Source organism: Daktulosphaira vitifoliae, unplaced genomic scaffold, assembly GCF_025091365.1.
Source record: "Daktulosphaira vitifoliae isolate Bord-2020 unplaced genomic scaffold, ASM2509136v1 Scaffold_3, whole genome shotgun sequence".
NCBI lineage: Eukaryota > Metazoa > Arthropoda > Insecta > Hemiptera > Phylloxeridae > Daktulosphaira > Daktulosphaira vitifoliae.
In genome coordinates this window covers 11,391,660-11,406,623 of record NW_026099574.1, presented here as the reverse complement: position 1 = coordinate 11,406,623, position 14,964 = coordinate 11,391,660, and the positions used below count along the sequence as shown (strand labels likewise).

General features: G+C 27.1%; 2 protein-coding genes across 4 annotated transcripts in view; one reads left to right on the top strand and one right to left on the bottom strand.

Annotated features, from left to right (window-relative positions):
• The window catches only part of LOC126901676 (cadherin-99C), a 59,616-nt gene extending 47,038 nt beyond the window's left edge, over positions 1 to 12,578 (bottom strand). For both annotated transcript variants that reach the window (XM_050678331.1, XM_050678332.1), the window contains exon 1: positions 12,306 to 12,578. In XM_050678331.1, coding sequence (XP_050534288.1) covers positions 12,306 to 12,328 — 23 coding nt within the window. In that variant the 5' untranslated portion in view covers positions 12,329 to 12,578. The remainder of the gene's footprint in view (positions 1 to 12,305) is intronic.
• The window catches only part of LOC126901682 (uncharacterized), a 38,029-nt gene continuing 27,596 nt past the window's right edge, over positions 4,532 to 14,964 (top strand). Inside the window, exons 1-2 of one of the 2 annotated variants that reach the window (XM_050678348.1) lie at positions 4,532 to 5,431; positions 5,746 to 5,813. In XM_050678348.1, coding sequence (XP_050534305.1) covers positions 4,552 to 5,431; positions 5,746 to 5,759 — 894 coding nt within the window. In that variant the 5' untranslated portion in view covers positions 4,532 to 4,551 and the 3' untranslated portion in view covers positions 5,760 to 5,813. Of the gene's footprint in view, positions 5,432 to 5,745; positions 5,814 to 14,964 lie in introns of those variants that run through there. The other variant, XM_050678349.1, reaches the window with a different exon arrangement.

Genomic DNA, 14,964 nt, shown 5'->3' with positions numbered 1-14,964 from the left:
AAAAAAAAAATTTGTCCCGACGATCTATCTTCTATACGCAAATGGCTACCATATTGAAAAATATACTATTTTTGTATGATAATTATGGGTTTTGTATTTTATTTTAATAGAAGTTGATGTTGCTTTTGCAATTATCCATCAATTTTTTAAAATTAAACACTATCTACAGATTTGCATCGAAGCGTTTCTTATGATAGTGATTTTAATCACTGTCAGATTAAATCTATACTGGACCCTACTATGCAATGTCTCCACTATGCCGCAACCTCACTGTGCTACCGTTTTATTTTAATAAATGTATACAAATTTTTTTTATAATTTCAATTATAGTTAAAAAAGATTTAAGAGATATCAAAAATATAATAATAATATAATATTGAAATTATAAGATTAGAAATGTTAATTATCAAATAAAAATTAATATAAGGGAGGTATTAAATATTTTTAAAAATAAAAATTGATAGTTGACAAAAAAATTTAAATTAAACAAATTATAAAATTTATTATTTAAAATAGTTTTAACTGGAAAAGATAAAATGGAAATCGAACATTTTATGACACGTCATAAGGGTTAAATATATGAATATAGTATGTAATTTTCAGTTAGTATTTGTTTAACACTGGTAATGATAACATCAATTTCCAAATACATGACACTGTTTTTACTAAGATGTTAGTAGATTTTAGAGTAAATTATTTTTAAAGTCTCATTTATAGCCAAGAGATTGTATAAGAGAAAATATTATTCCGTAACAACTAAAAATTAACTACTACGGATCTTTTACTTTGTAAAAATTTAAATACTTAAAAATTAATCAATTAAAATATTATAGATTTAATACATTGCTAGATTTTTAAATTATTTAAACTATATGCTATTTTTAGTTTTTTTTTTTAATTAATCATTATCGTATTGATGACATCTATATATATATATATATGTATTTTTATGAGAGTAATGGAATGGTTTATGATAAATTGATCATTCTGTTACAAGTTTGTAATAGACAAATGTTAAACTTTTGAATGGTTTAATGATAAAATATATTTCTATAATATAGTTGTAACTATTATTAATTTTTTTTAACAGTATATTATAGTTTAAAATTGAAAATAATTAATACCTTGAACAGTATCCAAGACCAATATTTTTGTTCTTCTTTAATAATGTAAAATATAATTACTTAACAATTTAACAATTTAATTAATATAAATGTATATATTTACTATATAAAATTGTCAAATAACTTATTTAAAAAATATTAACGCAAGCAGTGAAATGTATCACAAAAAGTAGACATTTAGCAATTTAATAATACAAACTCAAATTAGAGTTTTATGAAGTTAATTGTACCTTAGATAAATAGAAAGCCTTCAAATAAACATTGAACGAATATTATTAGTCTTTTTATGCATAAGTTGAAAGTTATTAGCATATTCTTTGATTAATTAACTCAAAGAGTCTGTCATAATAAGCCTCATACTATGAGATAGGGTTATTGAATGTAATAAAAAAAAATATATAAAATGATTTTGAGTATACTATGACACTGCAAAAAAAAATTATTTTCCCCCAATGTTTTGTTATATTGACATTATAACTGCAATAAGTCCTCTTGAATCAGTTAAAATTAATTTTTAGTGACAATTGTCAACTAACAGTTCACTGCTAAAATAAAAACTGTTGTAAGATAATAAAAGAAAAACATTTTGAATTTTAATGCAAATACATAGTACTTCTTTGCTTGAAAATAAGTATGAGATTTTCTGTTGCCTATGAAAACATTAAACGACAAAATGAAAAAAATAGTTTTAATAGGTTAACAGCTACCTAGTGAAAAATTTAACTTTGTATGCCACTAAAAGAAGTTTCATAATAAGTAAGTAGCTTATAATAGTTTTCGAAAGCGCAAGTCAATTGTTTAATAAAAACTATAACCCATATAAGTGGTGTACGTTTTTTGGCTATTTAAAAATACTATTACACTACATTTACTACAACTGTAGTCCATACGTGCTTTAAACTGTTGAATGGAAATGAGTATAATGGTAATCGGGAGAAAGTAACCAAGAATAGTAATTTAAAAATTTAGTGGAGTCTGCAAGCGCAATTGTGGTATGCATCTGATCTGATTCATTTTTTTCTTCGTTGATTATATTATTCTTTGAAACTCAATGATCAAAATAATAATTTCAACAATTGCTAACTTAACATAAAATTTAATGTTATTTAGCACGACGTTCTAAACTATTTAATTTTTTGTTTTGTGATCATCCCATGTATAAGGAAAATGAGTCACATATCAAATAAGTAAGCTAAATAAAAGCATCATACATTTATGCTCTTAAAAAAACTAAATTTTTCAAAAGGTTACAGAAGTATAAAATTAAAAATAATAAATCGGAAACTTTAACACAAAAAAAAATAACATGTGTTTTTTAATACGGAGTTGTGTTTGCACCATATACACAAATCCCGAGGATAAATATGTTATTTCTTCAATAAAATTATATTATATTACGTTAGATCTAATTTCGGATTCATATAGATTTCAGGAATTATAATTTATTTTTAAATGTTAAGTTGAAAATCTTAACATTTATGATTTTTTATACACCTGTGGCTACATTTCATAAATCATAAAAACGTATAAAAAAATTAACAAAAAACCCAGCACAGTGGGGACGTGGCATAGTTATGTCCAATATAGATTTAATCTGACAGTGATTAAAATCATCATCATTAGAAACGCTTCGATGCAAATCTGTTTAATTCTAAGAAATTGGTGGATAATTATAAAAGCAAAATTAATTCCTATTTTCTTATTTATAACATGATAAGTAATTCTTAGATTCAAAAATATAATATCTAATTATATAATAATCAATTTTTTAACTATATATTATATCATTTTTATAATTAATTGTTTTCAAATTATTATTTATTTTGATTTTTAATATGTTATAAGTAATTACTTTTAATCTACTTTTTTTGCCCTTTAAAGTGAAAGTTCATAATAATAAAAAAAAAAAATTAATTTATTACCATAACTTTTAGCTCAACTTGCAAGTTTCAAATTGACATAACTAAATAGAAAAAATGGGTATTGTTAAGATTAATATGCACTCAGGAAATTTTATAATTATTATTTACAGTAAATTTATTAGTAAAGCTCGATTTTTTTGCATTTTTATCATAATAGATCACTTAAATAGAAATCATAGTAATCCTTTCTAATTAACTTTTGGTGTTTAAAAATATTCTACAATTGAAATATGCAGAATTGAATTATTTTTAATGATTTATTTTAACTAAAAAAACCAATGAAAAAAAGTTGTTAAAAATATATACTCAATTGAGCGAATTATAAATTTTGATTATAATTGTAAAAATCGATTGTTAAATTGATGTGAAACTAAAAATCATTTTTTTTTTTTAGATTTGTGATTTATATAGCAACATGTTTCCAAAAAAATCATAGTAATCATTTCTAATTGACTTTTGGTGTTTTTCAAAAAAGATTCTATTATTGAAATATTCAGAAATTAATTAATTTTAATGATTGACTTGAATTAAAAGGAACCAATATAAAAAATGTTAAAAAGATTTACTCAATAGAGTGTATTATAAAATTGAATATAATTGTATAAATTCATCGTTAAATTCGGGTGAAACTAAAAACATTTTTATTTTTAGATTTATGATTTATACTGGTAGTAGCACACACAAATAAAGTTAAAAAATTAATAAATTACAAAGTAAAATTATTTACTGTTGTAGTTGAATACTCTTTTCATATCAAATCTAATTCGACAACAAATACTTTAAAAATATTAGAAATAAAAGATTTTAATTGTTTGTATGGAGAAAGCGGGTTACGCTACTTTTTATTTAGATAAGAGACTTTTTTTTTCAATTTTTGAGGGTAATGTCTTCAACTAGATACGATTTGTGATCTTTTGACGTACCGTTAAGAAAAATCTTAATAATTAATAACGTAAAATGTGCATTCTATTATAGTATAGTATTGTTATAATATAATTTTTTGTTTGACTAATTGATAAATCTATAAAATTTGATTATATTTCATGAGACTCTAGAAAAAATGAACAGAAATTGCCATTAAAAAGTGTATTAAGATCAAATGGCATACTGCCTAATATGCCTAATATAGTTTACAGTGATCATTTTATTTTTAATGTATTAATTTATATGAACATTTGTAAGAAAAAAGTTATCTTTTGATATATGCGCAACAAATTTCTTGTTTATTTTAAACATTATACGTCATATTTTAATTTAAGTATATTATGGTTTATTTTTAATAGCGCAATTGTGTAAATTATGCTAACCTACAAACAAAGTCAATAGATATTACCATATTATCTTATAAAACTGCCAGTAAAAAACTATAATGTTAATAATATAACAGTTTTTAAACGTATTTCACAAGAAGTTTTATTATAAAAAATACAAAAATTTAACAACAAGAAATTATAACAAAAAAAATGAAAATTTCAAAATTCNGTAAGAAATTATAAAAAAAAAAAATGAAAATTTCAAAATTCTCATACTATAAAATGTATTATTTGATTTTATCCGTGCTTTTGAAAATTAGAGCAATCAATATGCAAAATAAAAAGTATGTTTTCAATAAATTATTGTCACAACCTGGATGGCGAAATTTAAATGGCGTGACAGAAGCAAAATATTGGACTGCTACGTACACATTATTAGATATACTTAAAGGTAATATAAATTGTGATGATACTCAAATTCGGGGTACAACCGTTTACCTTGGATGTTCTTACGCATATGTGTTACAAGAGGTTTTATATATGATTAATCGTTTTCAAAATCATTGCAAGGAAAATATCATACAAAATGACTTCGATCAATACGCGTACAACTGCATCATTGAAGTTAAAGATACACTACTAAATATACATTGGATGGCAACATTAATGAAAGGTGCTATGGACACTATTGAAAAGTTCCATAGTGTGCCATGGTGGACACATGTTAAGAATTATTATTTTCTGAGCAATGTGTTTGCCAACATACAAAATAACTTTAATTCGGAAAATATAAATAATCTAGCTCCATTACAAAAAAATTTTCATATTAAACAAAAACTAGAAACGATCGAAAAAATCTTAACGCAAATAAACAAACAAGTAAAAACAGATATAAAACAACGTTGTGAACTTGAAAGCCTAAATTGTGAATTATTATGGGAAAATTGGGAAGATGAATTTAATAAACAGGAATCGACAGAAATAAAAAAACCGTTTTATCATTTTCTTGGCAATAAAATCAATAATTTAATGCATTCGACTATTCAAGATAAATATTTTGGTTTAGGATTCGAATGCAATAGAGAGACTAACGAGACTTTTTTACCAGGTCATCCAACTATCTTTAATCAAGGTACAAGATTATTTTATACTTCACATAATTTTAATTGATATTATACAATATATCAAATTGCTATTTCAACTAAAAGGTGCTTGAAAAAATGTGTTTTACTCTGAATATTACGAAAGCAACATTTTAATACAAACAATTATAAAACATATTTTCGTTGCGTGATAAAAGTTTTGAAAATAAGCGTAGCAAAAGTCATTGGACGTAATAGAAAATGACTTGTTCTCAGTTCCCAAAATTTTTTTTAAGCTTAACATAATTTTCCAAACATGATATTTGTAGTTTACAAGCTGATTTAATATTTTTTTTTTTTTTAGAGAACACAATTTAAATAATTTTCCTGACAATTCTTCTACAATACAAACACAGGAAGAAAATGTAAAAGGTATAATTATATTTTATACGAAAGTATATTATATTTAAATAAGATTAAATTTAACCTTTTATAAAATTTCTAATATTATTTTTTTAGTCATTATTTAAAAATTCATAATTTATTTTTAATTTTGATTTAGAACATGAAAACAGCTCCTAAAAAGTAATACAATTTATCACAAATCTTCTATTGATAAACGAGAATTCAACATTCTATTTATTCAAAATAAATAATTGAAACTAACTATATGAAATTCCATCATAGTTGGACTATTGTACAGACAATTAAAATTTTAATTTACAATTATATAATTTGAAATACAATTTTAAAACTCTAGTAACAAAATATTAGTTTCATTTTACAATAAATACAGAAAAAATTTTAGTTAAACTTGTAATTTTTTTAAAACTTAACACAAATATATTGTAAAAATAGTATAAAATTATTTGATGTATTAAATTATTGCGTGTTAAATTTTTATCTTATCTGAAACTAATGAACTATATATACCACCAAAATATTATCATCGATCGTGATAATAAGAATTTTTACTTTTTTTTAAATTTTTTACTATTTTAAAACTAAGATACTTTAGGAATATTTATAAACAAGTAAAATTTTAATAAAATTTCGATCAGAGGTGTTAATTGATCCGGTATGCTACATTTCTTTAAGTAACAAATATCAACAAATATAAAAGAGAAAACATTTTAATAAACCCTTTTTTTATTAACATGATATACAAATGAAAAAAATATCCCAAGTGTGAATATAAACCCAACCCAACTAAAAAATTGTAATACTATTTTTGATATTCTCTTGTAACAACATAACGACACAAAAATCTTCAGAAAATAAAACTAATCGAAGAACTTGCTATTATTTCGTGAGAAATGATATTCATACACTAGTAGCTCATAAAAAGTAAGTACATTATTTGGCACGATATATACAAAACCAATGCGCGTCACGAATGAAATGCACTTAAGTATTTCCGAAAAAAACCATTACTACCGTGATCATAATGTTATTAATAATTTATTAGATTTCACGAGAAAAATAAAACGTAAAAACAGTTGGTCCTTTTACATTTTCAAGCGGTTAGCGAAAACGGTGGACCGTAACAAACACAGCAATAAGTTTGTGTCAAATTCTTAACCGAATCGTTAACTATCAAATAGTTTTACCATAAGATATTTCATACTTAACTATTAATGTTTTGATTTTTCTATAATATTTATGAAAAAAAAAATCTAAATTACTCGGTAATCCGATTAAGGATTGGACTCAAGTGTAATTAACAAATTTGTTTTTCTTTTCAATAGTTTTGTGTGAACTGCCTTTAGTGTAAATGTTTTTTCTTTGTATCATTTTACAATTATTCATGTGCTCCCTATTGCTAAGATTAAAAGTGTTGAAATGCGGATATAATAAGTTATATGAATTGATCCTACACTATCCAGGTCAAACCCCTCCGAGGGTCTCAGGACACCGAGTATTACTATATATAACCCAACCGCGACACTGTATTACAGCCCTGTGGGTGGTCAATAATTTAAACGGAATTTATTGTCATGGTACACGTAATTTTAGGGTTGCGTCTAGTCTACAGAGGATACCACCGTAAATACGTGATCAAATCTGGTATTCTAATATTTTTGAAAAAGAAAGTACCGTAAATTGACGTCTGATATCCATCCTCGAAGTACTATCGAGTCATTGGAGACTTAATACCTACCTGGAATTTTAATAAAAGTATGTAAAGTTCAAAAAACTAATTGTAATGATTATAACTCACAATTCTCATATGTTTATATTTTCTGTGATTAACTTACTGCGGCGGTATACCATAAATAATCGTTTTGTTCTTATACAATACACTCGATGCTAATGCATTCAAATGATTAACTAAGACCACAATAATAACTATCGTTTTTAATCCTATGTACATCAACTGATAATAAAAATTGGACATGTCATGAACATCGTAAGCTGTCAAACATAAAAGTGAGTAGTTCTTTTCATAACTCTATAGAGCACATTTTAGTTCGACAAAACAAGACCCATACGAATATAATAAACTTTATTACGTATAATCATTGAAATCAAATTCATTGTATACNAATGTAATCGTTTTTAATCCTATGTACATCAATTGATAATAAAAATTGGACATGTCATGAACATCGTAAGCTGTCAAACATAAAAGTGAGTAATTCTTTTCATAACTCTACAGAGCTCATTTTAGTTCGACAAAACAAGACCCATACGAATATAATAAACTTTATTACGTATAATCATTGAAATCAAATTCATTGTATACGTGAGTACAAAAATGCAATAAACTTATTCTAAAACAATACATTTCAGTTGCGGATTTCTGACGGCGCGGGCCCTCGAAACACAAATATATAATATATGTTATTCTAACATATTTAGATTAACACCAATTATTTGAAACACATATTATTTTTTGGACCCCCTAGAAAAATGTTGAAAATCCACCACTGAATACAATCGAATTAGAAAAATACAATGAAAATCGTCAAATAATAAATGTATTCAGTCGGAGTATCGAGAAAAAATCAAGAGACATCACAGCGAGTTTGCTAACTACCAAAAATGCGTTTAAAATCAACTTAGCTGTATCCAATGCGACGCGGTGTAACTGTTAATTTTGGTTGACATGGTCAACTGTGCGCCAATAGAATAGCCGTCAGAGAAATATCAAAAATTGCGCGTGCCAACCGACTAAATTTGTTAGACTCGAATACAATTTGTGTCGGTTAAGCTGCAAACTGGCCGACAGACTACAACATTAATCTGGAATGTTGAAAATAATAATAATAAAAACGCGACAACTTGGTGGTTTATCACGACGCCTAGGACACATTAATTGTTCCCGCCAATCGACTTTCTATCCGATTGTGCAGTGCATATTATTACTATTGTCATTGTTCGTTATGTTTCTAGTACGTCTTACGTCACCGCCAAGTTTAAGTGTTCAACACACCCTTGTATTTGGCATCTGAACGATGTGTTCCAAGGACATATTTTTCACTCCCTTTTCATTTAGATTACACAATCGACAACGCATACACAACACAACACGTTCAATTAGTCCAGAAAGTAAATTAATGTTACACTGGCGTATGTACGTTGTAAATTTCTGCCGATTGATTACGAATTCGACTTGGCTTTGGTCGTGTGAAGATTAACGACTCACTCGATTTTCAAGTATATTAACTATTCATTTATTTACAGTTCACTGCCTACTTTTTTTTTTTCTATTTAATATCGTTGCATCGGCGTCAGCCGCACAATACAATAAACGGTGTCACCGATGGAAATTTCATTTTTCATAGAAGGCGCCAAGTAATCGGATAGACTTCTATTATGATGTATTTATAATACTGGTGACGCCTTCGCATACATAACACGAGAACGGTGTGGCGGTGTAGTCGAGGCGCCCGTATCGGTCGGGTCGTTGTCAGGACTAACCAATTATATCCGTAGTTCCAACAGGAAATGAACGTATAATATATTATACACGATAACAATTATTCTCATGGGGCTATTTATTGAACGCAGTCCGAATATCGTGCTCGTCTTCCGTAAATACTGCGCTGGGCCGGTTAAATGTCTACAAACGTGACCGAACCCGTCAGCAGTCGTGTATTCTATTGTTTTGGAAAACATTGTGCGATGTTTAACTTATTTGTTATTAATTTTTCATTTCGTCGGTAACACGTTCGAATTCAATAACCTTTCGGCTGGTATGCCAATACGATGATCCTGCGGAAGATCATTCATCGGCGGCTTCTACCGCGAACTGCGGTCAAATTTAAATGCTCCTACACCCGATCGTCTGTTTTTTTTTCTTCTGATTTTCTCATAGCTGTTTGAAACGGAAACGACGCGATTCTCGCGATTGAGGACTCTTGACTTACATTATTATTTCCATACAATCTAGGAAAACGGGTGTGAGCGTCGTTAAGGAGCCATCCGACATACTACTGGTCTCGCCCGACTGGCCATACAATACTCGTGTACCGTTTACTAGTTGCATACAACATATCTATATTATATAGAAGCGCACAAGACATGGCGCCTGTGGGCTGTTTATATTAGTCGCAGATATATTTTTGTACACTTATATATTTTTATTATTATTGTATACAAAAGACTCCGTCGCCTTTAGTTACCACTTGACTTACATAGTGTTGAGCTACAACTACTTCAATAAGCACAAGTTACAACAATGTAGTGTGCACGATTGACCTCTATAAAAAAACATAATTTGTCATTGCTGTTCGGTGGTTCTCATGATTGATCGTTTCATCACTCATCATTTAAAATGATAATATAATCAATCCAAATAACCAGAGCGTTAAAATTTCTTTCTATCAAGTTATAAGTGAAATAATAAGTATACAATAAAAACATGAAAAAAAAACTTTTATTTTTTATATTTGACTTTTAAATGTTTTATAAAACTCGAGATTTTTTAATTGGCTCAAGGCATGCTATTAATTTTAAGTTTTTGTTTTAATAGAGTTTTCAGTATTTTTTTTCTATTGAAGAACATGATCTCATCATGCTTAATGTATGCGTACAACTTCTATCTCGTATATAAAAAAAAGAGTAATAACAATAATTCTCGTAAGAATGACTTGCGCGTTCTGCTTCAAGAATGCATAAATTTTATAGACGTTTTAATGATACATTTGAAAAAAATTTGCCAGTAATTTAGTACTTCAATCCAGCAGCCTATTAAAATGAAAGAACTAGTGAAGTGCCTAAAATGATTACGACTCAAACGAATAACAATATTTGCTCAAGTACAGAGTATAAGTATTAGGAAATACAAATTGATATATTAAATGTTATTGTTGATATATAGAATAAACAAACGTTTAAAATTATGTACAAACACGTTTTTGTAATAATAATATCAATGATAATTAGAACGAAGCATGCAAAATATAATTAAATATATTTATTTAAAACCAACTTCGCGTATAAGATTAAGTATAATGATGATTAACGTGAATTCTTCGTTAATCGACATAATGTATGTATGCTTACACTACACTAACAGTGTTTACAACGTTTTTGCTGTATAATTGTGTTCGATTAAGTACAAATGTATATGAAATATTATCTTTGAAACGGTAAAAATGTGTTGCTATTAACACCGTTTCCTAATTACCAGTTTACTGCATTTAGTTAGCTATTCATTTAGCCCAAAATATTAAAAATATTATACGTAAAACGGTTTAGCCATCTGATTATTCTAAATTTGCTCATAACTTATACTTAAGGGCAACCTAAATGTTTTGATGAATTGAGTGATTTTCCGAGAATTGATTTCGGTTTCTCATAATAATCATTAAAATATTCGTCGGGGCCCAGCGTTAAAGTTACTCGTGTGACTCATTTAGCAATAACCGGAAAAGTTATATATGAATTAATGTGTCATGACTTACTGAAAATATGTAATGGTGATGACAAAACAGACAAGTTGTGACTAATTCTAAGAACTAAGTCTAAAAGTGTAAAACTAAATACTTGGATTAAATCTATCAATATTTTTTAAGTTATCAAGTACCATTTGACATATTGCATGCCCTATTTAAAAACATAAATAAATACCAATAAGATAAAATTGTACACAACTATTTAAATAGGATTTATTTCACTGATGGCATTTTATATGATGTATACTTATTCAGAGTGTACCTCTGGATTTTGACATCTTAAATAGCTTTTGACCCAGCAAATATTTTGCGTTAATTTTTTTTTCTAACCATTTTTACAGTTGTGGGTCACGTTAAAAACATGTTTTTTATTGTTTGTCTTAGATGATAAAAAAATGAAAATGAAATTTTTAATTTTTTCGAAATTTCAAAATAGCCATTTCTTAAAGTAGCTTTTTTCTTCCAACAAATTTTAATGGGTAAATAACAACTTAATCGATTAGTACTTATTGAGTTACAATAATTTTAATACACAGAGTGGTTATGTAGCATAGGCGAGTTCAGTTCATATTAGTGTATGTGCACTGTCAAAATACCCACTCTATGTATTAAAATGCAATTGACAATCAATGAGCATCAAAGGGCTAAAATATATATAAATATACACTGAATACTACACATGTGGTAAGTATATGACTATAGTCATCGTGTAGCAAAATGAATTATTACTCTAATTTATATAAGCATTCACTACACCTTAGTTTAAGAAACGTATTGATTTTTTTGAAACGGCTAAAAACAAAGTTACGGTACGACTACAAATGAAACCGTTTATGAATAACTCCCCTTTATAGTTACTCATGCGTAACCGGAAAACTTCTTCCTGTTAAAGTCATTCGGGCACTGACGCGGCATATGCGGACTATCGAGAATCATTAATAAATTTACTCCAGACACACTGCTGGTTTTTCCCATTGTCAGTAAAATTCTCTGTACTCCATAAAAATGTGACTATTCATACCTGTATCTCGAAGAAGAAAGCATTTTCAGTGATAATCCTCTCCGTCAGGTGTTCACGTATCCATTATGGCCGGTGTTCTTTGTAAACACACTAACACTATTATATACACCTAAAACAACCACTATTTAAACACAAAATTATTACACAATGATCGACTTTGGATAATGAGTCGTTTGTTTTAAAACAACTATTATTATTAAAAAAAAAAACGCCGACAATACGGCATTCGTTTTATGATTCGGATGAACGTACTACAAGCGCACCACATGAACGTTGCCGGCTTACTAACCACCGGTTGATAGCAGCCGTCGTTACCACCACCGTCGTTACATCAAACCTACTTTAGCAGTAAAAAACTACTCGCCGTAAGCCATGAGCTCAGTACCGGCAGACATTCCGGTGGCCTAGCACACTGTACACGCGGTATTTCTTTACAAAATGAGCATATCATTTACTACTACAAATCCATGTTAGAGTAGCATTATCCGTACAATATCCACAGTGTTCGTTTATTTAACAAGGATATTCGAAATATGAGTCTCAAATCAATTAACGATTAATCTATTAACAATTTACAAGGTTTGAAATATTGCAGAAGAATACATTAATTGTAGACAATGAACAATTACGTCGTTACTACTAGAAGATTATCTTGTATGCTTTTTATTATAAACTGCATTGACTCTTGTAGAATTTAAAAATATCCTGTACGATAATCGAAGATATTTTTCAAATATAGTTCTTATATTAATCAGTATAATTTCAACTAGAAAATTTTAAATTATGGTATTCATAAGAAGGACGGTGTGCCCGAGTCGGTAATGCGGCAGTGTTTGACGCGCACTGCTTCGGGTTCGAAACTCGGTCACTTCATTTGCCGAGCCTGAGATCAGTCCGGTAATTGGACTCACCATCCATCCCTCTCTCCGGCAACAGACTTATTACCCGTCCTAGATTATAAATGGTTAAGAAACCTCCTAATTTAGGGGAAGACGTTGTAGCCCTTAATGAGTTTATAAAACGTATTAAAAAAAATAATAATAACTTTTATAATTTTAACGATAAAATAAAATTGATCATATTGTACCATAATAAAAGAGACTTGAAATCGATATGTATCATAAATAAAAATTGAGATTAACAATGTTAATAATCCTCGGAATATATACTTCCCTTTGTACCTCTATATACATTGCTGGATTTTGTGGTAATTAAAATGAAATATATTACTACAGCAAANCACCCGTCCTAGATTATAAATGGTTAACAAACCTCCTAATTTAGGGGAAGACGTTGTAGCCCTTAATGAGTTTATAAAACGTATTAAAAAAAATAATAATAACTTTTATAATTTTAACGATAAAATAAAATTGATCATATTGTACCATAATAAAAGAGACTTGAAATCGATATGTATCATAAATAAAAATTGAGATTAACAATGTTAATAATCTTCGGAATATATACTTCCCTTTGTACCTCTATATACATTGCTGGATTTTGTGGTAATTAAAATGAAATATATTACTACAGCAAATAAAAATGTGATTTTTCCTTTTAAATAAAAAATTCAAATTCAAATATATTAAAAATTAATAATATTTTATGTTATTGTTACTATAAAGTAAATAAAAATGTATTTTTGGCATTAAACATTTTTTTAAATATTTTACCAACAAAATCTTATGTTAAATATGTTAAACAACTCATATTATTTCTCTCCATAGAAAAAAAAAAGTTTCTTGAGTTTTGTTTGATGATTAAATGTTTTGACAATATTAACTTTTGCTTTTTATTTTTCTATAGAAGTCATAAAAAAAAAGTGCTACTTAAAATTTAAATATTTATTATTGTAGATAGTGTGGGATTGTCTGTTATTGTTCCAACTGTGTTTAGTTGAACAATAGATTATTGTTGATTAAATATTATCTGTTATCGTTTTACTGAATTAGGAATGAAATTATAAAACATTTTTTTCTATGGAATTTTAAGAAAAAATATTTTCAAGGATTAATTGACATTTAATTTTAATGAGAATTGAAACACGGACATGAACTTAGTGATATAACTCATTTATGACAAAGATTATTATTTTCTTAAATTTGAGAATATTGTCATCAACTAGTACAGTCGTTTTATTAAGTAATAATGGTAAAATTATAGCTAAATATTTATAGTGAGACCCCCCAAAAAAAACTAATTATATAATTAGCTGTAGTAAATGTGTACCAAAATTTACTTAAAATAAATACAAATTTAATTTCTATAAACATTTTTGAAACGATTTCATTTTATTTGTATTTACTTAACAATAAAATTTAATTTGGATCAAAATTTAATGAAATTATTTATTTAATAGTTGTCTTAATTTATTATTGGTTAACGACAAAATTGGTACACACTAATAAATATGTAAAATTATTTTGCTTGTACATTTAGTAAAAGAATTTACCCGTTATTTATTATCATTAGGTATAATACTTTAATAATTAAATAGGTTTCTTGAAATGAAATTTAAGAGAACTAGTTTATCCATAAAAACAACTATAAGTAGGTAATTATATTATGTCAAAAATACTTAAAATCATTACGAGTCTTTAATTACCTCGTACAAAAACCAGATTTGCTAGCTTCTAAATGTATCACTAAATAATCAAGT